Genomic DNA, 26967 nt, shown 5'->3' with positions numbered 1-26967 from the left:
TTCCTAGGATGAATCTCACTTGATCGTGGTATATAATCCTTTTAAAATGCTGTTGGATTCAGTTTGCTAGTATTTTCTTGAGGATTTTTGCATCTATATTTATAATGAGTATTGGTCTGTAGTTTTTGGGGTGGTACTTCTTGTCCAGCTTTGGTGTCAGGATAATGCTCGCCTGTAGAATAAGGTAGGAAGTATTCTCTCTCCTTCTTTGACGCCCCCCTCCCCACCCACTCTTTGGTTTTTTTTGGATGGGTTTTAACTTATTAATGATCTGGATTTTCAAGATTGTTATCCAAGACAAATCCCCCAGAATGGACTTCTACAGAAAATTGTATGCCTAATGAGAATTTAATCACAACATTTTGTTGCTCGAACTCTATCTACCCATCTTAGAAACAAACCATATAATAGTTATAAAATCTCATGGAATCGGATGTTATTATTTGATTTTATATGTGTAGAAATTCTAAGAAAGCACTAAATCCAAGAATTATTTTGTTGTTGTTATTTATGCCTACAGCACCTGGTCTTCCTGGTCTTCCTAGGTGATCTCCCATCCAAGTACTAACCAGGCCCCGACGCTGCTTAGCTTCCGAGATCAGATATCAGGCTTGTTCAGGGTGGCATGGCCGTAGACCATGGACCGTGGCTCCACTGGGGTGTGAACTCAGGACCTTCTGCATGTAAAGCAGACGTGCCAACTGCTACACTATAGAACCACATCCTAAAATACAAGGATTGTAATGAGATTTTAATACCTACATGTATGTAAACATTTCTAGCAGCAATTTTAAAACTATAATACCTCCTTGACAGTATTTAACAAAGTAGAAACTTGACTTTGGCTAGCTTTGACTACTTCTTAACATAGAACTTGAACACAGGGGTAAGTACCAAAGAAAATAACTTCACTGAAGTATAAAATAGGTTAATGTTCAAATGTCCAAAATCTTGGGCTCCTACATCTAAAAGAGCTAATCAACAAATAATTTGCTAAATCTATTTCTTCAGCTGTTTGCAAAATTAAAGGCCTTACTACTTCTTTATAAGGTATATAATTTGTAGAAAACTAATTATGCAATTGCAAAAATGTATTTCTCTTCCTAGCTGATTTATATCCACATGTGGCATGACTAATAAATGCATTGCTAAAATAAATAAACTTCGCACACTTTAAGAGTTTATTTCTTTTAGAATATACCTTTTCTAGAACGCTAACAGATTATTCAGGTATTTTCCTATAATTGTATCATGATCAGTTCACAAAAGGTACAACCACAAATTATATAATAATCATATAGTTTTATAATTCTATTTAAATTTTTGAAAAGTTATGTATACAGAGTATTTTTAAGACCTTTTAATTTTGGTTAAAAGCGACATACTGTTATGACCAAAACAGTTATAGATCTTAAAAGATGCCAAGCCTTCTGCATTTATGGCAAAAAATAAATATTTGTAGAACTAAGTGCATAGCAGTGGTATGTGTTATACACCAAACATGGTACACCCGGTCCAGTTCTAAGATGGAACACAAATCATAAATACAGTTAATAAAAATGTATTTGTTGTAATCAATCCAAATAAAGATAGGGAATTAGAATAGTTTTTCTTTCAGAGGTGTCGGTAATTGATTTTATTGGTGTTTAGGAGAGTGGGTAAGACTACTCTTTTAAAAATGAAGTAATGGTTTTCTAGTGGCAAAATGCACTCTTAAAAGTTTTTGCATTCAGCCCTCCTGATGGAGCTGTGAGGGAGGTGTTGCCTTATTTTACACTTGAGAAAACTGCTTTGGGCTGATTGACTTTTCCACCTCACAGCCAGCAAGTGCCAGCATTAGAAATTAAACCCAGGACTTTAGACACTGTGTTCTTTCTATTAAACCAGATTTTTCTTTTCTGTAATTTGCGGTTCAAAACAAAGAAGAAATAGTACCTATTTTCCATAACTTCAATACATATTCTATACATGAAGTTCATTTATAAACATAATCATAACTTCAGAGAATAATTAACAATAGAACTCAGACTTTCCGCTATATTTAAGTGTGTTTGGATTTTCAAAAATTTGATTTCCATGCAGCTTTTCAAGGTTAGGTTCACACAACTATCTCCTGCATAGTGTAGTACAGTGGTTTTCAACCTTTAGTGGGCATGAGAATTGGACCGTAGGGTTCAAGAAGCTCTTCGGATAATTCTGATAGAGGTGGTCCAGGGACAATGCTTGGAGAAAGGTTGGCTTTAGAGCTTAACAAACATACACAATATCTATTTCATAAGGTAGTGGTGATGATTTCGTCTATGAAATTGCTGAAGTTCTTGGAACAGAACCTGGTACATAGTAAATGTTCAAAATATTCCATTCATATGTGATGGCTTGGTAGTAACTAAGAAGCAAAATTTACTGAATTTCAACAAAATTTACTGAATTTCCACACTATTCTAGCTATTTGGATATAAAGAAAATGGACACATTCCTCACTTTTGTCAGATTTATTTGCTTAATATAGTTCTTCTAAAAAATTTTAAGATGAAATGAAGATTGAGGAAATGTTTGTATAATTACTCTTTTCCCTTGTAAATTAAAAATTCAGGCTAAAGAATGAGCCTGAGTATTATTATTTCTTGTTTTATTGTTGCTCTAAAGCCATATTATCTAGTACAGTAGCTACTAGATGCTTGCATCTATTTTCAGTCAATTAAAATTAAATAACATTAAAAATTCAGTTCCTCAGCTGCACTAGCCGCATTCTGAGAGCTCATAGCCACATGTGGCTAGTGGCTGCTATATCGGACAGTGTAGATATAGGACATTTTCATCATCATAGAAAGTTATGTTTGATAGTGTTGCTCTAGAGTCTAGAATAAAACAGAGATTTTTCCAATTACCTTGACTGTAAATTGATTTCGAAGTAAATATTAGCAGTGTCCTGAGGCTGTCATTTCAACTCTGAAGTGTGTTAATATCCTTTCAGGTTGACCAAGTCCAGGGCTAGTATCGATTTACCTGAGCAGTTTTATTACACAGCAAATGGAAAGCTAAATGCTAATGTCTGGGCATTTTTTAAAAACCTCTGAGTAATATATTTAGGTTATTTTGCTGCTTTAAGTATAGCTTTTCTCATGTGTGTGAGTGTGTGAGAATTTACCTCTATTGCATTTTGGTTGCTTTAAATTTGTATCTAATGAACATTTTGGGACAAAGAAGAGTTGCAGTTTTGCAATTACATTAGTATTACTAGAATTTATGATATTTACATGAACTAACTTATTTATAGAAGTCAAATTCGAGAATAGTGAAAGGTTGGATTAACACTAATCAGAATTCTATTAAGTAGAACCTCAATTATGTTTATTATAAAATATTAATTTTAATAAATTTAACATTTCAGTAATTTAAAAACTAAACATTTTTCAGCATATGGTTTTTGTTAAAAACTGTACGTAAAATTTCATAGCACCTACTATTTCTGATAAGCGAGCCATGAAGGCATTTGTGTGTGTGTGTGTATGTGTGTGTGTGTGTGTGTGTAGAGTTTAAGAACTAGTCTGTAACAGTAATTGACTTTTTGCTTCTTCTTCCTGAATATGAACATCTAGATATAGCTAGGTCTAGCCTCTTTTTTTTCCTACAGGTTTTGCTATTGTCCCTTTCTGAGAAATGAAGCAATAGGAGACTGCTGTCTCGGGTCATGGATTAGAGCAATTAAATGTAGAAACCCTTTTGTACTTTTCTGCCTCCTTCAGTGGTTTTCCTTCCTTCCAGATCACCTACTTCAGCCTCTGGTACTACAACAAGCAAAATCAGCGCCGGTGGATAGATTTGGAAAAACCTCTGAAGAAGCAGCTGGACAAGTATGCACTGGAACCTACCATCTATTTCGGAGTGGTGTTTTATGTGCCTTCAGTTTCACAGCTACAGCAGGAGATTACCAGGTGAGAAATACCCTGCGGTTTGTTTTTAGGAAATAATCCAGTGAGATTAAAAAGTGAAACTGAGGTTGAAGTCAGGAGATAAGACTAAACTTTGCCCTTCCGTCCTGCATTTTTAGCCACAGTATTACATGGAGGTTCTGGTATGTGGTATTATGTCAGAGTGTTTTATTGCATGTTGCATGAGTTATGGGTTCCCTAGGCACAAAGGGATGATTAAGGGGAAAAATGTTTTTACCCTGGCTGTGAACTCTTCATGTAGTGATGTCACCTTTAACGTTTCTGTTGATTTGTTTCTGATCTTTCTAAAAATGAAGTGAGAGAGATTAGGAAGAAATTAGTCACAGAATCTGTGTTCATTCTTCAAGGGACTGTACAGCAGGATTCTTCCAGTTCTCTGACTCCAGTAGTTATATTCCAGAGGTAGGAGGGAGGGGTTACAGGTCGTGGGGAGAAGGAGAGGTGGTGAGGTCTTTAAGATCAGAAGAGTCTGGCTAATAAAAGTCTGCATTTGAAAGGGGACAAAGGAAGAAAGGCAAGATCGTATGAAGAAAACGGGATTTTTTTTTTTTTTCTTGAAGACAAACGAAACAAAACAAAAAACAAAGAATAAAATTTGGCTTCTTGAGCCTGCCTTTCAAAGTTCTCTGAAATTTCCCACTACCTTATCTTTTTAACCCTATTTAACATTACTTCTGGAGCCCTGAACATGCCCCATGCCTTTTTATCTTTATTTCCTGGACCGAGAGCTTTCTTTTCTATTTATATACTGGAATCCTATCCATCTGATGAATTTTAGTTCAAAGGGCACCTCCTCCATGAAGCTTCGGTGGCCAGTAGGCTGGAATGAGCTTTGCCTTCTCCACACTGTCTTAGAATTTGCTTGTACTTGTGATGACAGTTGTCATAGCTTTTCATTATAGTTGTGTACATATCTTATCATTTTCTTAGATTTTAACCCCATGTTTTCTGAACTTTCACCTTTTGCACAATGTCTAACCCAGTGCCCCGCAGATAGTAAGAACCTGTGGAATGTTCTTTTTAAGTACTGAGTTTGCCAGTTAATTATTGGATAAAGATGGAAAACCAAAGAAATGAGAATCAGGTAGTAGAGATAAATATGCACTGACTGTAAGACGGACTTGAGATATAAATATTGATGAGAGAAGTAGAAACCAGGAGGAAAAAAATCAACTGATCACTCTGACTCATTTATTCAAACATTCATTGAAGAGAGAATATGGTGTGATGTAAGAACGATGTTGGTTGCTGTGGGAGATAAATACACAAATGAATATGCTTTAATCTTACCTTGGAGGAGTTGCTCATGGTCTGGTAGAACTGACAGTCTATGTAAATAAGCAATTACGGTATATTATGATAATAAATGCTTTAATTAAAGTACCGGATTCCTAGGGGTGGGGTGTGGGGAGCATGAGCAGGGAAGGTAAAGAAGTTGACTTTTCAATTGTCTTTAAAAGGACTTCTCTAATTAGAGGGACTAACTTGTGCTAAGTGAGGGGATAGTGTATGCGACTGATGTTTTCAGAGAATTTTAGACACTACCTAGAAAGGGGAGAGGAGATCTTAAAAGTAGGAATGTCCTAGTCGTAAAGTCATAGTACAGTGAGGAAAGATATTTCTGAATTTTAATGGAATGGAATAATGAAATTTGCATTTTACAAAGATCACCTGTCATAGAAGGCAGATTAGAGGTGGCAAGACTATAGGCAGATGAGTCAGGAATGCGTATGCCACAGTCTAGGCATTAGTGTCGAGTGCAGAGCTGAACAAAGGCATTAGCTGTAGGAAGGGCCAAGACAGTAGGCCTGGTGGAGTCCACCAGGAGGATTGCACATTGACTAGGTGTAGGAGAATCTGATGGATAAGTCGTATCAGTAAGGATTAAGGATGGCTGTGTATAACAACAACAATACCCTGAATATCTTTGATTTCTCCTATAAAAAAAAATCCAGAGGTCAGCCAATGCAAAGCTTAAAGGATAGCTCCACAAAGTCTTCAAGGACCCATGCTCTTTCTCTCATATCGTTCTGCCATACTCAGCATGTTCTTTCCATTCATTAGGTAACTTCATAGTCAGAGAATCCTGGAGAAGGTCTCGCTATCACATTCATAGTCCAGGCAGTAGGATAAAAGTGGTTCTACCCTCAGCTAAGTCATGTTTCATTAAAAGGCCTTTCTCAGTTCCTCAGTCACATTAGGCACATTTTAAGGACTCAAGAGCCAAAATGACTAATAGCTTCTGTATTGGACAGCACAGATAGACACCATTTTTACCACTGTAGTTCTGTTGGATAGCACTGCTCTCGTTCTAAGTTAGTTGACTGGAAAAATTGGACGCTATATGAATATGTCAAATGACCCCATGAGAGTACAATCAGATGACTCTAGAATGTAGATAATTCTACATGACAAATCACTTCATTTTATCTACAAGTAACATGAAAATAAAGAGGAGACATCTTTTTTAAAATTAAGAGAAATTTAGAAATATCAGTCAAATGTAATCTGTTGACCTTGGTTGGATCCTAGCCTGATTTTTTTTTTTTTTAAACTATAAAAATACATTTTTGAGGCAGTCGCAAAAATTGTACACAGATTGGGTATTGGATAGTAATAAAGTATTATCATTCATTTTGTCGGGTATGATAATAGTGTGTGTGCGTGCGTGCGTGTGTGTTTAAGCTTACCTTTTAGGGATATGTACTGAAGTGTTTGTAATAAGTACTATGATATAGCTGGGATTTGCTGTGAAACAGGGTGGGGAAGGGAGAGAATAGAGGAAACATGGCGGGCATAAAGTTGATGATTGATGAGGCTGCATGATAAGGATATGGGGGTTCGTTGTACTTATTCTCTGTATTATCTGTTTCAAATAAATTGATAAAGATTTAGATAAAATTTTTATTATTTTTAATCAGCATGTTTGGATTTTATGCAAGTTTATGGAATGCTTGCTTTAGAATTAAGATGTGCAGTTACTTTTATTCCTTGATTTACAAACAGTTTTGAATTCAGATTTGCATGTTATATTTTATTATGGCAGTTTTTAAAATTATTTGTTCTTTTTGTAATAAATATTGAACATATTTGTAAACCATCCTCGACCCCATCAACATTAAAACTGTAGCCGAAAATGTCTGTTAATGCAATGTGATAATACCTTTGAAGTAAAATTTCTTGGTCTTTTCCTACAATATATACTAAAAAAAAGTATATCTCCTGCTTGCTTCCATTAAAGGATTTTAGGGACAATACAATGAAAGATAATAATAAAAGCAACTGCTTTTGTTTCTTTCTGTATATGAAGTGAAGCACTATCCAAAGCACTTTATACTTATTAATTCGTTTAATCCTCACAACAAATCTTAGGAAGTAAGTACTATTATTGCCTCCATTTTTTAGATGAGGAAATCAAGACACAGAAAGGCTAATTACCTTGCCCAAGGTCACACTGCTAGTATGCAGAAGAATTGAGATTTAAACTAGCCAGGCTGGCTCCTGAGTCCTTGCTCTTAACCATTTACTGTGGACTCTAGTATAAAAATACTTTCAAAATATGATGAAAATATGAGAAAAATCCTAAATAGAGATTTGAGGCATGTAAGAATGTGAGCTTTGGGGTCAGTCACACCTGGATTCAAACTCCCGCTCAGCCACCTCTGGATTTGAGCATATACCTTAGTCTCCAGCTCATGAGTAAAAGGTGGCTATCATCAAATGGTGAAGAAAGTGTTTAAGAGGATAACAAGAAGGATGTTAATGACTGTGGCTGTGGCTGCATTTTAGCTTTGAGCTTCATGGCAGTCAAGGCAAAAGAAGGAATATTATGAGTCCCATCATTCATTAGCTGATAAAAAGAAGCATACCAGTTCTCAAATGTGTTTTCCTGGTAACTTCCTGAGCTTTTTAAAATACAATCTTCTTCAACTAAGCTTTTGAAAGAAGCTGCCTAGTAGAAAGTTTCGTTTTCCTCTTTGACAAGATCCCAGAGCAGTCAGCATTCTGTCTACTGATCGAGAGAAATTGTTGGGTTCTGCTACTAACAGATGGAAAGGCATAAGTGGCTCTAAATACTCATCCGAATGGATGGTGTTTTGATGAGGTTCTTTGGTAACAAAGAATAGAGACCTCAAAGCTAGCTAAAATAAAAGAGGGCGAGGTAAGGGCACATAGGAAATGATTAAAGGGGTAGACTCTCAGGGGAATTCAAATATAAACTGTAACTGGGTTGTACTTTGTAGACACCAAGTCTAGAAGAGATTCTGGATTCAAGATGGCTCTCTGGACTGTATTAGCCGAGAGTTGGTGGATCTTCATTTCACACCATATCCCCAGCATCTAGAACAATGCTTGGTGCATAGTAGGAACTAGTAATTATCTGTTAAGTAAATAAATAAAAGGAAAGCAGAATAAATCTTCACTGTAGAGCTTTATACCAAAATGGAGAAGTAATAACAGATGAAATACTGGTGACTGGCTTAAAGTAGATGATTGCTGATAATAATGATAACAGCTATGGTTTATTGAGCGCCAGCCATGTTCTGGTATTGTGCTAAGAGCTTTGAATATATTCCTTGAATGTGCTTAGCCTTGTGAAGAGATGATAGTACCCTCATTTTACCGGTGATAGTTTAAACTCATAGATTATGACTTGTCCAGATTCATGCAAAATGCTAAGTGGTAGGGCTGGAATTTAACCTGGGTCTGCTTGCCTAAAGCTTGTGCTGTAATGAGTGCCCGGTATATTGAAAGTGTAAAATGAAGTAAACCCACATTACAAGAATATTAAGGAAACAACTTAGAAGCTATTCTTTTTGAGACTTCATTCAAAAATATTTCAATATAAGCCTGGTGAGAAATCTCAGGAACCATTTTCCTCTGGCTTTAATTTCCAGGGCTAGGGAACTGCCACCAGAGTAAGCAAAGTCTTATGTTACCAAGTTACTAGTCAGAGTTTTTAAAGTAAAGATTGGCCATTGATTCTCTATTTTTCCAACTAACAAGAACAATATGTAGGGACTGCCTTACAGGGCATAAGACCAGTTGTCTTCTACATGTTTGTAGCTTTGAAATAACTACAGTTATGGATAAGCGACTCAATAAATTGATTATTCTGTGTGTGTGCGCGCGTGTGCGTGTGTGTGCAGGTATAGATACAGTGAAAGACATTCTTAGTCCTTCGAAACCATCTTGGGTAATAAAGGTGCTATCTGGCTGGTTGATGCTCCTTGACCAAATTATGGTAAAATGCATTATCTCAATTGGAAATAATATTGATATTGACTTTTTTATTTATTTTATTATTTTTTTTTATAGGTATCAGTATTATCTGCAGCTGAAGAAAGATATCTTGGAAGGGAACATTCCTTGTACATTAGAACAAGCAATTCAGCTAGCAGGCTTGGCTGTTCAAGGTAAATAATGACAATTGATAATGTAATAGATCTAGCAGATTAAAATGTATTATAACGAAAACAGCAAAGGATTCTTAAAGTGACTTTCTATAGTAATGTTTATATATTAGTGAAATATTGTTATCTAAGGGCTTCTTTGTGGGAAAAATGAATTTGGATTACTTCAATGATATGAGACTTCTAGAAGATTAAGGATATGTCTCTGTTAACATATGTCAACAGAGAAACAGACCAAAAATAGAGAAAAAAATACACACACACACACAGCACTTAACATGCTTTTTATCCTCTAATTCAAGGAATTAATCTGTTGCCAGCTAATATTTTAGAAGAAAGATCAGCCAACCGATGAGGTTTGATGAAGTTATGATCACTCGTACTTTAGGCTTATGTCATTTGTTTGGTTTCTTAAACAATTATTCCGGATTATAGAGAATCATTAGTCATAATAGATAAAATTTTGCATTTCACAAGTATTTTTGAATTGTTTAATTATGCCATTTTTTACATGTCTAATCTATATGTATTTATATGAATGTATATACTTCGAGAAGACGTCTGAGGGGCGTTAATTCAAATGATAACTGGCATTTAATCGTGGGAATTGAAATTTAATCAGAAGAATCATTAATAAAATTCCTTTAGATATTAGCAGGCGTGGAGACATTTATCATTTCTAGACAAACAAATGTCTGATACACATGGAGCCACATTCCTTTTCAAGGTACTTTGAATCTTAAGTGTCATCTTTGGCTTTAAGAGTTAGTTTTTCATAAGCTTTTTGCTGAACTATCAATTTTTTTTAACAACTAAAATTTTCTAAACAAATACATCTTGCTGTAACATATTTAAATGATCTAATTCCATTCCCTAGAGATAATCACTACTATGAATAGCTTGGTGTCTTCCTGAAATTTTTTATGCATAAGTAAGCATACATGATTCCTGGGTAGTTTTGTTTGTTTTTTTTAATTATAAAAATGAGATCATCTTAGTTCTAATTTTGTAACTTGTTTTTTCACTTTATTAATAGGCATTTTTCCAAGTCAAGACACATGAATCTACCTAATATTTTTAAAAAGATATTTTTTAAATATATATTTTATGACTGTAAGGCAAATTTGACTTCTGAATCATAAGCTTGCCATCCATATACTGCAAATTGAAAATAATTGTGCGTGTTTTGCTACACAAGTACAACATAATTGACATGTGAACATTTGTCATTTTGTATAGCTGATTTTGGTGACTTTGATCAGTATGAATCCCAGGACTTTCTTCAGAAATTTGCCTTGTTTCCTGTGGTAAGACTTCTTTTGACATTGGACTTTTCTTTAACAGTTTATTTCCATACCCTTAATATTCCCCAAAATGAAGTTCACATGGTAGACTTCCTACACAAGAATAGTTTTAAAACATCAATTCCCTCTTATACAAACAACTCGAGAGTAAATGCTTTTTCTGTTGTACTCTTCTTGGTCCTTGTAAACCCACAGAAACCGAAGGGGCTGTAGGCACTGGGCTGCAGCCAGAGAAATTTGTTTTGTGTTTGGATGTGAATCTAAAGAGAGGGATTCATTTCTAGTTTCTGGGGAACCAAGCAGAGATTTTGCTTTTCACGGAAGGCTCGAAACCTCACAAAGTTATTGAGGCGAATTTGGCTTCTCGTCAACGATTGAAAAAGCAGATGACAAAAAGACACTGCCTTCCTCTTTTTAAAGTCACTACTGATGGAATGGACAGGAAAACTGCACTGGAACAGTGAAGGGAATGGCGTGCTTTTCTTCTGAGTGTCTACACAGCCAGCCAGGGAATTGTGCTGGGCTCCGAACTAGCTGATGGACGTGACCCAGCTGAAGTAACTCAGATGAACTTTCTCAGGGATGAATTGAGAAGGCAGAGCAAGTGTTTTGGCTCCTGAGCAGAAGCCACTCAATTGCTTAGAAAAATCATGACTACCTACTGAAGCGAAGCAACCTCATATTAATACTAGCCCTAGTTTTGCCTGATAGTGACAGGAGTTGGTAAGAGTCAGTAGCAGTGATTCTTCCTAAAAAATTTGAGTGATTTGTTTACGTATTTACTGTGCTATGTTTTCTTCAGGGGTGGTTACAAGATGAAAAAGTGTTGGAAGAAGCAACTCAAAAAGTGGCCTTACTGCATCAGAAATACAGGTAACGCTAAGAAATAAGAAATGGAAATAGCGTAGAACTAATGCCTGTGTGAATTTGAAATATGCATTGACACAATTAAATCTGGAACGTGACTACTGCTGCTGTGGCTCCTACTACTACTCTGAGCAGCCAACATTTATTTACATAGCATTAACTATGTGCCAAGTGCTGGTCTACGCACTTACCCGTATTAACTCATTTATTACCCATATTTTATCAATGATGAAACTGAGAACGTTGAAAGCAGCCAGTCATTGAAGGGCACCAATTCTTTGCCTCATATTTTAAAGGTTTTGGCTAACCTAATCCTGTGTAGGTAGATTGAAGATTAGGGAGACTTTTTTTTAAGTCTCCCTAATGCAGCAAGTTAAGGGTTTGTCTCTCTCCCGCATACACCTTAGGAAGCTGTGTCTCTGTCCTGGGGAAGCTGTTCCAAGAGCTGCTGCTGTGTTTATTGCCCTGACCTACCCTTCTGGGTAGATAATGAATCTGTACTTGTTGCCCATAAGAAAAATTCTCTCCTGGAGAATGCTAGGTCTTATTCTAAACCGAATACCGCATGGTTCCAAGCACTTTATATATCATTAAATTCTTATAACTACTCTTTAAGGTAAATGTTATTATCTCCTTACAGATTGGGGAAGCCAAGCTCAAAAAAGACTAAATAACTTGCCCAAAGTTGCAGGTGGTTGAGGTGGGATTTGTCTAATTATAACCTATTGTTCATTCCCTCTCATTAAAAATAACCTTTTGCCTTTAGTCTCTCCCCATTCAAACCCATACAATCTCTCACAAAGGCTTAATCTTCCTAAAATATCACTTTCCTCTTATCTCCCTTCTCTCCTTCTCAAATGCTCACGAATCTTTTCTTGCTCTTCACTAGCCCGAGTTCATTATCCCTGGGTTAAAGGCCTCCTATAAATTGGTTAAATCCTGCCTATCCACCTTTACCTTCTGCTGTCCCAAATGAACCGTTTCCCCCCAGCACAATTAATTCCTCAGGCATGCATTGCCTTGTCTTTTGTTACTTTTATTTATTCATGTGTGCATCTCCTTAAAAGATAGCTTATTACTATTATTCTCCATGAGGCAGGGTGCTGGATGCTGTGGCACAGAGATAAACAGAAAGATCCCCTGCCATTGGAGAATGTGTTTCCTGCCTTGCAGTCTAAGGGGTAGGCAGGACATCTCATTGTGGCAGTAATTACAATATGAATAATAGAATATGGGAGCAGTGGGAATAATGTGCAAGGATGCAGCGGGTCTGCACAAACCAGGGGCATCTGACTTAGACTCAGGGGTCTCACAGAAGGTGACAAGGAGTGATACACAGGCCAAGTCTTAGAGGATATTAGGGATTGACCAGGTACACAGGTGAGTGATGGGTATACCAGATAGCGGGATTAGTGTGCGCACAGGCCTGAAGGCATGGGGGGAAATGGTGTACTCAGAGAAACGCAGAGTTCGGGATGGCCGCAGTGCGGGGTGCCTTGTGGGTATGAGGCGCGGCAGAAGGTGAGGCTGGAGAGGCAAGTTGCCACGCAGTTGGGCACCTTCTTTACCCCCGTCACCTTCCTACCCATCCTTGTAATTCTGTCACTGGAGCTAAAAAGAATTTCTATCCTCCTAACTCTTATTTCCTGCACTTCTACCATTTGGCATTTAGCACACGATGCTTGGTATCGCCTGATACTTTGGATAATAAGCAGTTACTCAGTGGTTGAGAAAGAATCCTCGCTTTTCCTGAAGCCGTTTTAGAGGGTTGTCTTATCCCCCACATTCCCCTTGCCTGCCTAAAGTACAGGGGATAGGGCCTTTTATAACTAACCCTCAGTGTGCAGCACAGTGCTTTTTTGCATGTGGTCAGTTTTCAGTAAATATTGATGGATTGATATAATCAATACGGATGCTTAGAGACTTGAAATGTTTATAATGTTTTGTGCCAAATTCATATGTAGTGTTTAGGAAAGCTTTGTCTTTTTTTTCATTTTTAGTTTCGTGAGCAATCTTACTAACATCTTTTGGGTTGCAGAGGGCTCACAGCTCCCGATGCCGAGATGCTGTACATGCAGGAGGTAGAGAGAATGGATGGCTACGGAGAAGAGAGCTACCCTGCGAAGGTCAGTACGCAGGACGCCACGGCTGGGGCTCTCCATGGTCCATCTCAGCAGCTCCGAGGGACGGTGGGAAGCCCAGGGATCCCTGCTGTGCCAAGGCTGAACACAAAAGTCCGGAGATTTAAAAGCTGGGGTCCTTGTGGCCAAAATTTTGTAGTAAAACACATTCCTGTTTTGCGGTTTATTCTTTGAATGCTCCTGAAAGAGCTTTCCTTAAGGCAGGGGTCCCCAACCCCCGGGCTGGTGGACTGATACCGGTCCATAGCCTGTTAGGAACCGGGCCACACAGCAGGAGGTAAGCGGCTGACCAACAAGCGAAGCTTCATCTGTAATTGCAGCCGCTCCCCAGCGCTAGCATCACCGCCTCAGCTGCACCGCAGATCATCAGGCGTTAGAGTCTCATAGGAGCACCGGTCCCTGGTGCCAAAAAAGTTGGGGACCGCTGCCTTACGGGTCCATCTCTTCCCACGTATATATTTTCAAGATGATAACATTTATAACTTTCAGGCTTTTTTCCTTCAGAATAGTTACTCTACTCTAGGTCTTCTGAACATTTTATATCTGGGAGACAAGTTTAGGGCACGAGGTATAGTTGTTGTAGTTTTCGTATTTCTGCTGCCTGAGTGTTTTTTTTTTTTTTTCCTCCTTTTAGGATAGCCAAGGCAGCGACATATCCATTGGAGCATGTCTTGAAGGTATCTTTGTGAAACACAAGAATGGAAGGCCTCCTGTGATATTTCGGTATTTTTCTTACATCTTTCTGTGTGGTGATATTTTTTAGTCCCTGTATCAGTTATATTGTTCATAAGTCTCTCCCAAGGTCTCAATAGGAAATGGAACTCTGCCCTTCCTAGAATAAAAAACCACCGGACTATAGCAGTTCTTTTGTAAGTGACCTTCTTCAAAACCAGATGTGCAGACAATAGTGCTTTATAATGATGGTCAACTTAAGAAATACTTAAAAATATGTGCCTCTTTTCTTACCATATGGAGGCCATTCCTTGGATGTGAATTTTCCATTTCAGCTTTGGTTTCTAGGGCTATTTCTTGTGGAAAATGTAGGGCTCTCTCTGACTCTAGTTAATGTACCAAAATTCCTAAAATATGAACATCTAAGTACATTGCAGTTACGTTTTGTAATGGTGATTTTTTTTTCTTCTGATTAAAAGAAAATGATAGTATTCATTTGTGGAAATCGTAAAATGTCTGTATAAGACAGGTAGGAAGGATATAAAGCCGTGTGCTAAGAGTGGCTGAGCAGTGATATTGCAGGTGATATAAATTTCCTTGTCAGTATTCTTTGTTCCAGTATCTTAAAGATAGTAAATCGAACCATGTCGTTCAATCTCTTTTCATACCTTAAAATTCATAATCTAGAAAATCTGAAGTGTCATTTAATAGAAATATTTGCAGGCTTACCGAGATACTACCTATTTTGATTTTATCTTGATGAAAAATTAAAAATTTATGTTGTTTTTATAAAGTAGTAAAACATTATGTCAGTTTTGTCAAAATCTGTCTCAGCAGTTCCGAGAGGATAGTGGGAAGCCTGGGCATACCCGCTGTGCCACGCATTTCTAGGACCTAACACAATTTCTGGCGTGGTGGAAATGGGTGCCCTTTAAGATGTTTGTTGAATGAAGGAAGGAGGCTTTGGCATCCAGCTAAAATAGGAAATTTTGATCGTGCTAATCTGGCAAATGAGGACAAATAGATTTTACATTCTGAAATACTCTTCGTCTTCATTTAGTAAACATTTACTTTGTGCAACTTGGTGTTGTCATCAATTAGAAGGTGCACACTAGCCGATTAAAACAACTATTTTCTTTAAGAAATAATTAACAAATATTAACATATGCATCAAGCTCAAGGAGGAAAACTCCTATCTGCTAGTGTGAACGTGAGCACACACTTTGCCGTTTCTGTTTGTTGTCCTTTAGGTGGCACGACATCGCTAACATGTCCCACAATAAGTCCTTTTTTGCATTAGAGCTGGCAAATAAAGAGGAGACCATCCAGTTTCAGACTGTGAGTAAATGTTGGAATCCTCACGGAATGTTTTTCCTTAAAGTTAAGTTAGTATTTGCGTGTGCGTGTTTGCGGGGGTGGCATTAAAATTATAATGTTTCACAGTTTTATAAAATGTAAAATTTTATGACATTTTGCATGATAGCACTTGGCAAAAGTAGTTGCTCAGTAAATATTATTGTTGAATGAACGAGTCCTTGAATAAATAGTCTCTGGTCATGATAATCTTTAAATTAAATTTAAGGGACTAAGTAAGGGAGAAAATAAGCACTAATATTTTAATTCCCCTTGATAAGTGAATGGCTGTGTAGAAATGTTATTTCATAGTTATTTGTTTTTGCTCTCTTGACAAAGGCAATATTAAGTCAACGAGTCAAACATTTGGTTTAAAAATGTCTTTGAGAATCTATTTGTCAAACTAAAAGCTGATATTCTCATAATTTTTAAATTTCTAAGTCATTTTGAAATTGTTTAATATAAGAATCACAGTTAGTTTTTTTGTTCTAATAATTAAAATCATAATTATAGCATTCCTATGATAGGCACATTATTTGAAAATGAAGGAGTGACAGTGTGTTAAAAGTGACTTGACATACTGTGTCACCCAATCATGTCTTGTCCTCACATAAACTCTGTATCCAGTTGTAAATGTGCTTTCATTTATTTTGTGCATATTTTGTTTGCTAGGAAGACATGGAAACAGCAAAATATGTATGGAGGCTCTGCGTTGCACGGCACAAATTTTACAGACTAAATCAGTGCAGCCTGTGAGTATATCCTATTAGTGGAAATTGTAGGAAATAATGAGTTTAGAAATTTTCGTCTTGAGCTGTCTTATGCCATGAGAATGGTAAATTTTATGAAAATGATATCATTTTCATGACATTTTTATAATAAACCTTTTGCTTTTGTGTATTAAAATATTTCTCAAGCATTTTCATTTTAGCTTTCAACCAACTTTTAATAACTATAGATACGCCTTTAAGATCTCTTTCGGCTGTTTACTAGAATCATTCTAATTCTCGAGCGTTATTTAGGAATATCCTGTAATTTTTTATCAGCATTTTGAGTAATTGAAGATGATTGCTTTTCAAGCCACTTGAAGAATTTATGCCCCTTCTTCCTAACGTACATTTTTCGTAGCCTCTGCCGCGTCGTTCCCGTCAGCACACAAACATGCCGTAGTATGTCTTAAAACACTTCCTTTATTCCTCATGTCCTCTAGCCATAGCACCATATCTCTGCTCTCTGTTACAGCAGATTCCTTCGAAAGAGTCGTATCTACTTGCTTTCTCTCCTTCCTTCCACCGTGTTTCTCCTAAGCTGCCCTATCACTGACACCGCTTCTCACCGTGACAGTGACCTTTATCCAGTGGTCATTTCAAGATGCTTCCCCTTGACTGCCCAGCAGCACCCAACCTCTGACCGCCCTTCCTTCCCGCACCCTGCTCTTTCTTGGGTGTCGGGGCCTCACCCTCTCCTGCTTTTTCTCTTTCTGTGCTGCTTCTTCCCAGTCTCCTTTGCTGGTTTCGTCATCAGACCTCTTCCCTATCTATTCTCGTTCTCTAGGGCGTTCACCTTGCCTCAGGCTTAAAAGTAGCATCTGCTGAGCGTGCATCTGCTTTTCTCGCTGCATCTTCTCCCTGAGCACTTGACTCACATATCCCACTGCCTGCTTGACATCTCCACTTGGGTACCTAAGAGGCAGCCTTAATTCAATACGTCTAAAGCCAAACTCTTGATTTGTTCTTTCTCTTCCGGCCCCCAGACCTGCTTTCTTCCTTCTTTCCTATTTCAACAAGTGGCAGCTGACCATTTTCACCCAGTCACCATAGACTGTCATCTGGAACACTGCAGTAGCCTTCTGACCCTTGCCCTTCTGTGCCTGTCCTGCCCGTAGCTTACTTTCCACGAGTCAGCCAGAATGATCTTAGTTTGACACGAGTCAAATCCTATCACTCTTCTTAAAACCCTGCACTGGCATTCGTCCCATTATATTTGAAAGTACCAGGCCGTATGCCATCTGGTCCTTGCCTGGTTCCATCCTTGTTTGCTTTAGCCGCCTACTCACTCACCCTGTTCCAGCCACACTAGCATCCTTTCTGGTCTGTGTGCGTGTTTCACCATTGGGGATGCTATCCCTACCCCTGCTTCTGTCTGAAATGCTCCTCTCCCATGTCCTCATGTGCCTCGCTCCCTCATCTCATCAGTGTCTCATCAGAGGTGCCCTCTTTAAGAGGCTGCTGCCTGTCTCTCTTTCCTTACTCTGTTTTATTCTTCATAGCACTCAGCACCACTTGAATTTATATGCTTGTTTGTTTACTTGTTTACTGTCCGCATCCCCTCCCCGCAGGTAAGCCTCCCTGCCATGTGGCGGACAGGCATTCTCCCTGTCTTAAGCCCTGCATTCCCAGTGCTGAGCAAGGGCCTGGCCCACATTTGCCGTGATGAATTTGTTGAATGAGTCTACAGAAACAAGCGTGAGGAGCTCTGACCTGGCATGTCTGTGGTACAGTAGGAGCCCTCAGGAGAAGGGTACCTAGCCCAGAACCCCTGAGTTAGGGACGGCTTCCCAGTGGAGTGACGTCCTAACTGAGACCTGGTTTCGCTCCATCCCCTTTTATCTAAATTGTCCTCTGGCTCATTGCAGTTGCCTCCCATCTGGCCTCACCTGCCCCATCTGACCTGGCTCCAGCCTGTCTTCTGTATGGATGAGTAAAAGATGTAACACTGCTCTCAAAGTTAGAGGTCAGGACCAAACTCGAGCCTGTTCCTCCCAAACACCCTTCCTCAGCTCTGGGGTTAAGTGCAGACTCCTGGGGTCCTCTGGGCTCGTCTGCCCAGCTGACCCTCGATCCGGGCTCCCAGAACCCATCAGTCGTCACAACGCTGATGCCTCTCGCAGCCCTACGCCTTGGCTAGAATGTCCTTCGTCCTCTTCTCTGGCAGACTCAGTCATTCTTCAAGATCCAGGTTAAATGCAGCCACCCCAGAGTCCACCGTGCTTCTAGTTTGCTTAGTCCTCAGTACTATTCTCAAAGTCCTGTTGTTTCCCTTCTATTTTCATAACGATCCTAATTCAGTAATTGCCTTACGTGTGTCAAGCATTTTGCTGAACGCTTTTATCTCCTTCAATCTTTACAGTAACCCTGTTTGATACAATTATCGTTGCCCTTGTATAGATGAAAGTTTGGAGACTTAGAGAAGTGACGTGTCATACCCCTGCCATACGACTAGCAATTGGGAGCAGTGAGACTAGAGCCTGTGCTCTTAGCCACTGTGCTAAACTGCTAGAGTGTTCCTGTCTGCTGTCTTGATGTGGGTGTGACTAGTCTGTCTCATCCCACGGAGCTCCATGCCGGCAGGCTCTCTCATTCACAGTCGTCCCCAGGTGTCTGGCTTAGCGTCCCTTCCAACCATGTTTTTATCTGAGTCCTACTGCTGGTCTGGTGATGGGATTTGGAAAGCACTAGCTGATAGGGAGGACCAACCCTGCTTTCTGGTGGGCGTAGGGAGCCTCTGCTCAATGGCTTGGAGTTCTGGGTACATCTGTGTGTGAAAGTGCTCCCCCTGGTGGCTAGGTTCGGAGGTGCCGCTAGTCTAGGATAGTTGCTTTCCAGTCTCCTCTGGGCTGGCCTGGTTACCCCAACCATGTGTGACATTATTTTTGTGCACAAGTGTGTTCTGAGATTCAAACAGTAGATATGTGGTCTGTTAGACCACAGCCTTTTCATAAGTATAAAACCTTTCATAAGTTTTAAGAGTATTGATAATATTGAGCCATGATTACCTCAGTTCATTCTTTTTCTGGAAAATAAGAGAGAATCAGTCATTTTGAATAAATCATAAAATATAATCCCTTTCTGTTAGGCTTCCATATTGGTTGGTGGTATTACCTTTTTTAAAAAGTTTTTGTTTTTGTTTTTTTTTTTTTTTGGCAAAACCACCTGATAGTTGTAAAATTAGAGGGAAAAGAAATTATTGTCTGTTTGTGGTAAATGATAGGGTCTTTTAAGGCTCCCAACCTCTACTGTTTAGTCATATTTAATATTTTAATGATTCTGAAGTGTTGGTAGATTTGCCTCATGGTCCAAATGAGTAAACTCCAGTGTGGTGAGCCTGTAGCAGGCCTGGAAGTAGGCGTCTGGTTCCGGCTGGGGCCGCTGGTAGCACAGGAGGTGGATTCTGACTTCACTCCTTGAGTGTCCCCTTCCCCAGCCCTCGATCTTGACATATAATGTAATGGCGTTTGAGTTGGCCTTCTGAGATTCATCTGACCTTGACGCAGATTACTGCATTTTAGAATTCATAGAATGGCATGATCCATCATCAGACTTGCCTCCTCTCTCCACTTTTAAACAAGGAACTTTAGGTAACAGAATCATCTTATTTTACTTGGGCCTTAAAAATGTTGGATAACAACAATTTCTTTTTGCTTTTTAATTTATAAAACAGGGGATAATAGGACCTTACTTAACATTCTTTTAGGGTTGGATGCGGAATTAAATGAGAATGTCAGTTTCTTAGGTCAACGTCTTCTTCCAGCCCCCTATCCCCCACCCCAACCCCCAGAGCTGGTCATGCTGTAATCAACCTCTCGAATTTATGTGAGGAAAAGCCTGGGAGACAAAAGGAGTCTTGAGAGGGTTCTTGGTGTAGGAGGCTTTCTCTCTTCTCTGTGGAGGGGAAGAGTGGGCAGAATGGCATCTCCCAACCTGCACAGCCAAGTGACAGAAATTTCAGCAGACTTTCCCTGGAGGGGAGGTTGGATTTCAGCGGTTCCCTGGTGTGTCCATCCTCTTGCCTCCATGGAGCTTGCAGATCAGTTGGGGTTGAGGAGAGGGGTCAGATAATGGATCGTTAGGGACCTGTGCTCAGGAGGTTGACAGACCTGCCTGGTTCAAATGCCGGTTTTGCTACTTACTGCCCATGTGACCAGGAGTAATTTACTTAATCTAAGTATCAGTTCCCTCATCTGTAAAATCAGGGTAGTAACCAGCCTCCCTCACGGGCTTGGTGTTTAGATTCCGCAAGCTAATCACGTACGGTCTTTGGCGCCGTTTCAAAAAGCATTTCTTATTTATTTTACTCAAGCTTGCAGCCTTTTCTTATTTTGTTTTCTCCAGTTCACACAGTCCCATGATTTTTTCAAATTGTTCACGTGTCTCATTTTTTAGCAGCACCCATTGGCATAGTAACTACCCAAAAGTCCAGAAAACACAACTGAGTTGCACACCATTTCCTCTTGTGGACTAAGTGGAGGAGAGCTGACCTCACAGTAAATTCCCTTTACAAGAATATCAGCAAGCAGAGAGAGGGGGTTAGAATATCAGAACTGATGACGAGGCCGACAATACCAGTTTGGCAGGAGGAAGATGTACTTGTGTGTTTGTGTTTAGCAGAAGCATCCTCCGCAGTGGCCAGCGTCGCCGCCGTACCGGGTGCTGCCAGCAAGGGTGGCGAAATAGATAGCGTGTGTGGGAGTGGCTGCCTGTGCCCTAAGCTCTGCATCCTTGGATTCTGTGTGTAACACACACGTTTATTTTTGCCGCAGGCCGGGCAACTCCGGACACGTTGGAGGATTTTATCAGCAATCCTTTCTCTCCACTTCTGAATTTTGAATTTATAGTACTTTAAAAGTTCAGTCCACTTAGTGAGTCTCTGGAACAAATATAAACTTCAAAGGACCAGTTTGCCTAAACCTGGCCCTGACAATGGAGAATGAACAAAGACAACAAATTTCAAGGCTAGGAAATGCAGGGTCTTCAAATTCTGGACAGTGATTTTAGGAAATATCAATGCGTAGTTAGGAATCTTTAAAAAAAAAAAAAAAGCACAGACACACTATCCAGACTCATTTCACTCCTTTACCAGTATGTATAATATTTTACCAGTTGATACAGGTATTTTTGCAGTCTCATAAACATCCATTTTATTGTTGAGTAACATAATACTGGTAAAATGGAGCATCCTTTGGAAAAGAGACATCTATTCATCAACAACCTTAATACAGTCCAGTGATATCGAATGGAGATTATTAAAGAAAGCATTTAATTAAAAAAAAGTCAACTCGTAAAAGCATTGTAGTCACGTGGCGTTGTTCTTAATAAGCATTAATTTTCTTTTAATCTCAAAAATCTTGTAAAAATAGGCTAATATTCAGGGTTTGAATATAAGACCAGTTGATAGAATGCTAAGAATAATGTTAGTTTATGATAGAATGCTAAGAATAAAGTTAGTTTATGAAGCTCGATATGGAAAATTTGCTGATTAAATGGAGCGAGTGTCCACTTTGTGATTATGGATTTTCTAGTAATTAGTCCTTAGAACGCTATAACCAAAGGTCATAAAATATTTTTATAATCAGTAATTACGTGTCACATAAGCTCATGAGCCAAGGACAGGTGGTAAAAGGTTTTTTAAAAATGCTTTGACAAAATTATGTAAGTCATCAACAAAGCCAAGAATCCTCTGTGTTTAGATTCCTAGATCTTACTTGTGATAAAACCGACCACACACAAGGACAAAAAAATGCCTGCCTCTGTTTAAAAATGATAGAATTACAAATGGACTTTTCTGTTTGTTCCTTATTGACCAGATTTTATTGAAAGGTGGAACTTGTTGTGAATAGTTTAAAATCTCCTTTCATCTGATAAATGTCAGTGGCATTTCTGAATATCCTCATTTCCTTTTAAAAAGTACATTTAAAACCAATCAGAAGTTTCTTGAAAGAAAAGTAAATTAATGAGTTTACCATAGGCCCACTGAACCAAATTTTCTTTTTTGCTTTCCCTAACTTATAGATTCTTGAGTTACCAAAGTTAAAATTTATCTCTTTGTTATGTTTGTAGGCTGTGGTTAACAGGCTTTTAATTAAAGGTGGTTCCCATTGCTGTGGGCTTTAGGGCTGGCAGGTGATGGCCACCCCTCGGGACCGTTAGTGGAGGTGGCCAGTGCTGACCCAGGCCCCCGGGAGAGACGCGCTTGCACTGAATCTTGCTTCCCCTGGGATGAGTTTGCGGGCGATCTCATCTCGCCTTGCCCTTTTCCCCTCTGCTTATGGTCACTCCAGGAGTTTTTTTCCTGGCTGGACCAGGGGAATTTACTGCTGCCGTCCCCCCGATGCTCCAATGAGGAGGCTGAGACCTTGGAATGTGGCCAGAGGGGTCTGGGCAGCAGGAAGGGACCGAGGCCCAACGGAGGGACAGAGAATCTCCTCTCTTTTCTCAAGTTTATGGTTGGATCCCTTTGTCTTTCTTACTCTAGAGGATTTATCACTTTGCCTTCCTTTTAATTTATTTTGGTAGAATTAGGAAGAGTATGAGTGTGTGTATATGATGAGCAGGTCTATATATCTCTACCTCCTCAAAGACATGTTTTGTTTTACAGGCAAACGCAGACCGTCACAGTGAACCCAAGCAGGAGGAGGCCTTCCTCAAGGATGTCACTGGTAAGAAAGAAGGAAAACTATGATCGCCGTGTTTCTTTTAGTGAAGTCATCTTCGTTAATAAAATTGGCTTTCGGTAGTGTTTAAGTTTGAACCACAAGTATGTCAATATTGGATTTTTGAACCACAAGTGTGTCGCTTTTGAGCAAAGAAATGGTGATTTTTTTTTCTCCATAGGTTAAGCCCAATATTTATATTACATATAGCATTTATTATATTACACATATTTAAATATTAGGTCCAACCTAACATTAAAAATTTTGAGAATTAGCCAAGAATAATCAGAATTTAGTGGATATTTAAAATACTAGACAATTTTGCCTAATAAGATTAGTTATATTACATATAAGCTTCTTATGTTCAGATGTTTATATAAGAATTCAGGAAATTTGTGTCTATTCCTTCTTGCTCCTTGTGGATGCAGCTTGTTTTCTTGTGTTTTCCGATGTCTGATATCAGCGCATAGGGCTTTACCTTGCCATTTTGAGAAACATTGAAAATGACAGATATATTAAGAGCTATAGGGTCTTCATGTTTACATTTCATGTAAAATATATTTGACTCCTTTAGAAGCTTTTTAAGCCAGCAGAAAATTATTTTATATATATCACATAGTCATAACCCTGTTTTGAACTTTCCATTTCTCAGCCTAAACCCCAACCCTATGTGATGCCTCCCCCACCCCAGCTGCATTATAATGGACATTATACAGAACCATACACCTCTTCCCAAGGTAAGGTACACTATTGCTCAAATGCCTTACACAGTTAATACAGTTTGAATAAATTACGGAGATTTGGAGATCTTGAAGCCAGAGTAATATTTGGCTGCAGTTACATCTTATATTGTTGTCACGATTATAGCCACTCTGGATTCATAGAATACGCTACCATTATATGCAATTTCTTGGACATATGTAGAAAACATGCAGTACCGTAGTCCACTCAAATCCACGGGGGATCCCCAGTTTCAAGACCCCCCCTGTGGATGCCTGACACCACGGACAGTACCGAACCCTGCGTGGACTGTGCTTTTTTCCTATGCGTACGTACCTACGATACAGTTTAATTTATAAACTATGCACAGCAGGAGATTGACAGTGATACCTAAGAATAAAATAGAACCGTGGTAACAATATGCTATGATAACAGTTATATGAATGTGCTCTCTCTCTTCTCAAAATATCACTTTTCCGTTTAATATTTTTGGGCCATGGTTGACCACAGGTAAATTAAACTGCAGAAAGCAAAATACCATGGGCAACGGGGTATACTGTATTAAATTTTAAAAAAATTAAGTTTATTAAGGTAACATTGGTTCATAACATCATGGAAATAGCAGGTGCACAACATTGTAATTCGATATCTGTGTGCTCTGCTGTGTGCCCGTCCCCCGGACCCGGCAGCTTCCTCTCCTTACCATGTATTTGACCCACTTTGCCTGTTTTGCCTTCCCCTCCCCTCCCCTCCCCTCTGGTAATTGCTATTCTGTTGTCTGCATCTATGAGTTGTGTTTTTTTAGTTCATTTGTTGCTGTTTTGTTTTATATTCCACGTATGAGTGAAATCATACAGTTTTTGTCCTTTTCTGACATGCTTATTTCACTTAGCATAATGTCTTCAAGATCCATCCATGTTGCAACGAATGGCAATATTTCATCTTTTTAATGGCTGAGTAGTGTTCCAGCGTGTGTGTGTGTGTAACATCTGACTCATTTGTTGATGGACAGACACTTCGGTTGTCTCCTCTTGTGTACTACAAATAATGCTGCAGGGAACATAGAGGTGCATATATCTTTGTGAAATAGTGTTTTCATAGTTAGGGGTAAATACCTAGAAGAGGAATTGTCGGATCATCTGCATTATTTGGCCCATTGGCACTTCTTCAAGCTGGTTCCCGTTAAGTCCTGTAAATATTCCCCCATTAATCCTTGAGTGTTTCTTTGTTTACCGGTACAGGATGTCCCAGGTTCATTTTGTTTTTTGCTCACCTGAGACGTTCCCATTGTAAAGGTTTAAGTATTTTTATTTTAATTTTCACTTGATTAGTACAGGGAGCTGTATTTAAGACAGCGCTTCCAAAGCCGAATCTCAAGCATCCATTCAACCGACATTAACTCTCTACTCTGCCTACAAGGCTCTGCTCTAAAGGCCAAGGAGACTGGCGCAGAGACGTCGTTCTATACCTTAAGAGGCTTAGAATCTAGTACACAAATAACAACAAACACACAAGAGAACGTGATGGTTTTGATGAGGTAGAGCAGGCGATTGCCGTGCCGATCAGCGGAAGAATGACTCTCAGCGCGCTGGGGAGATTGAGAAGGGCTTTCTGGACCTCAGGAGATGGGTGGGTATCAACAGGTAGGGAGAGGGGCGGGTGCCAGGTTGAGGTTGCTCTCGTTTTGGGGGGACAGCGAATGCCATAGCACAGAATGGGTACGAGGGTGTTTGGAGAGTAAAGTAGTCCAGTGGCTCACATAGGGCACCGGTAGGAAATGACGTGTGGAGGGACCAGAAGGTGGCTTGTGATTGTGTTGGTTGTGCCAGGCCTTATGGTAAAGATGAGCATTCCATGCAGCGAGGTGGGCAGTAGAGGGGAGCAGTGATTTGGGGTTGGATTCCGAGAGTGTCCACGTTGGGGTGTTTTTTACTGTCTTCACTGTCCTCTCCCCCTTGCCCTGCCCTTGTCTGGTTTTGCGACCCCAGCTCCTCCTGCTCCTCTCTGCATTGCTGGTGCTTCCTTCCTACTCGTCCTCTTTCCTGGGTCTACAAACAGCCTAGTACATTTTCCTCTCCTCTCTCTTCCAACTACAGTTTGAGTCCCCCCCCCCCCCGGTCACCCCCACTCCTGTTACCTCACTTCCGAGAGCAGCGCCTGCATGCTGCCTCTGTCTGGTTATCCGTTCACTCCTTCCGCCTTTGCTGCTCTGTTCCAGCTGCCCTTTCCGGCGGCCCCGGCGCCCCACACATCCTCCTCATCAGATTCCGGCATCCTTTCCTTCTTGAGTAATCTCTTCTCGGTGTGCTGGGTTCTCCCTCTTCCTCCTGCACCTTGCGGGATGTTCGCTGCCCTGCAGGTCTGTCCCTGGCTGCCTTCCCTCCCCTTACAGGCTTCCACCGCGGGCTCACCCGCATTTCAGACTTCAGCAGTGATAGCTGTCGGATCTGTGTTTCTCACCCCTTCATCACTCCTGTGCTCCAGCCCCACACTTCCATCTGTCTGATACGTGGCCGTGACAGCGAAGGGAGCTACAGCACGTAAAGCCCCCAGTGGGGGGCCTGGCTTATAGTAGACACACGGTAAATAGTAGCAGCTATTACAGCTTGCCCAACATTGACTGAAACATTAAATTTGAGCTCTATACTCTACATGCCTGTCCCTTTTCACGTTTCTTCATCTTTTTTTATGAAGTCAATCTCCTAGTTACTTGGATTCCAAAATGAATATAATATTTCTTTTTTGTTTTGCCTTCAACATCCAGTCAGTTGCAAATCCTATTGCCTCTAACTTCATAAAATATCTCTTCCATATTCCCTCTCCCTGTTCCTCTGCTACTGATTCATTCCAGTTTTTTTTTTTTTTAACTGCTCACTAGTTATTGTGTCACAGGAGCTGATATCTTCAACCTGCACTCTCCCTGGTTCATCTGACACACAGATGCCAGGCTCATCTCATCTCCGTGGCGATCATGCCCTTGCCTGGTGTACAACACTGTCTGTGATCCTCCCTCGTGTTACTTTGGCAATCTTATTTCCCGCTGCGTTTTTGCTTCTCTCTGGCACCCGATGCTGCAGTCAGGCTGAGCATGCCCCCTACGCGTGGTCTCCGGCT

The 26967-nt window shown here is 39.7% G+C and overlaps 1 protein-coding gene across 2 annotated transcripts in view; it reads left to right on the top strand.

Moving 5' to 3' along the window:
* Window positions 1-26967, top strand: part of PTPN21 (protein tyrosine phosphatase, non-receptor type 21) — a 59744-nt gene that overhangs the window by 18171 nt on the left and 14606 nt on the right. Inside the window, exons 2-11 of one of the 2 annotated variants that reach the window (XM_006925508.3) lie at window positions 3766-3935; window positions 9273-9370; window positions 10607-10674; window positions 11474-11544; window positions 13577-13664; window positions 14314-14402; window positions 15602-15689; window positions 16377-16456; window positions 23079-23139; window positions 23786-23870. In XM_006925508.3, coding sequence (XP_006925570.1) covers window positions 3766-3935; window positions 9273-9370; window positions 10607-10674; window positions 11474-11544; window positions 13577-13664; window positions 14314-14402; window positions 15602-15689; window positions 16377-16456; window positions 23079-23139; window positions 23786-23870 — 898 coding nt within the window. Of the gene's footprint in view, window positions 1-3765; window positions 3936-9272; window positions 9371-10015; window positions 10095-10606; window positions 10675-11473; window positions 11545-13576; window positions 13665-14313; window positions 14403-15601; window positions 15690-16376; window positions 16457-23078; window positions 23140-23785; window positions 23871-26967 lie in introns of those variants that run through there. The other variant, XM_025041963.1, reaches the window with a different exon arrangement.

Source organism: Pteropus alecto, unplaced genomic scaffold, assembly GCF_000325575.1.
Source record: "Pteropus alecto unplaced genomic scaffold, ASM32557v1 scaffold8, whole genome shotgun sequence".
NCBI lineage: Eukaryota > Metazoa > Chordata > Mammalia > Chiroptera > Pteropodidae > Pteropus > Pteropus alecto.
This window is presented reverse-complemented; position numbering and strand designations above follow the sequence as displayed.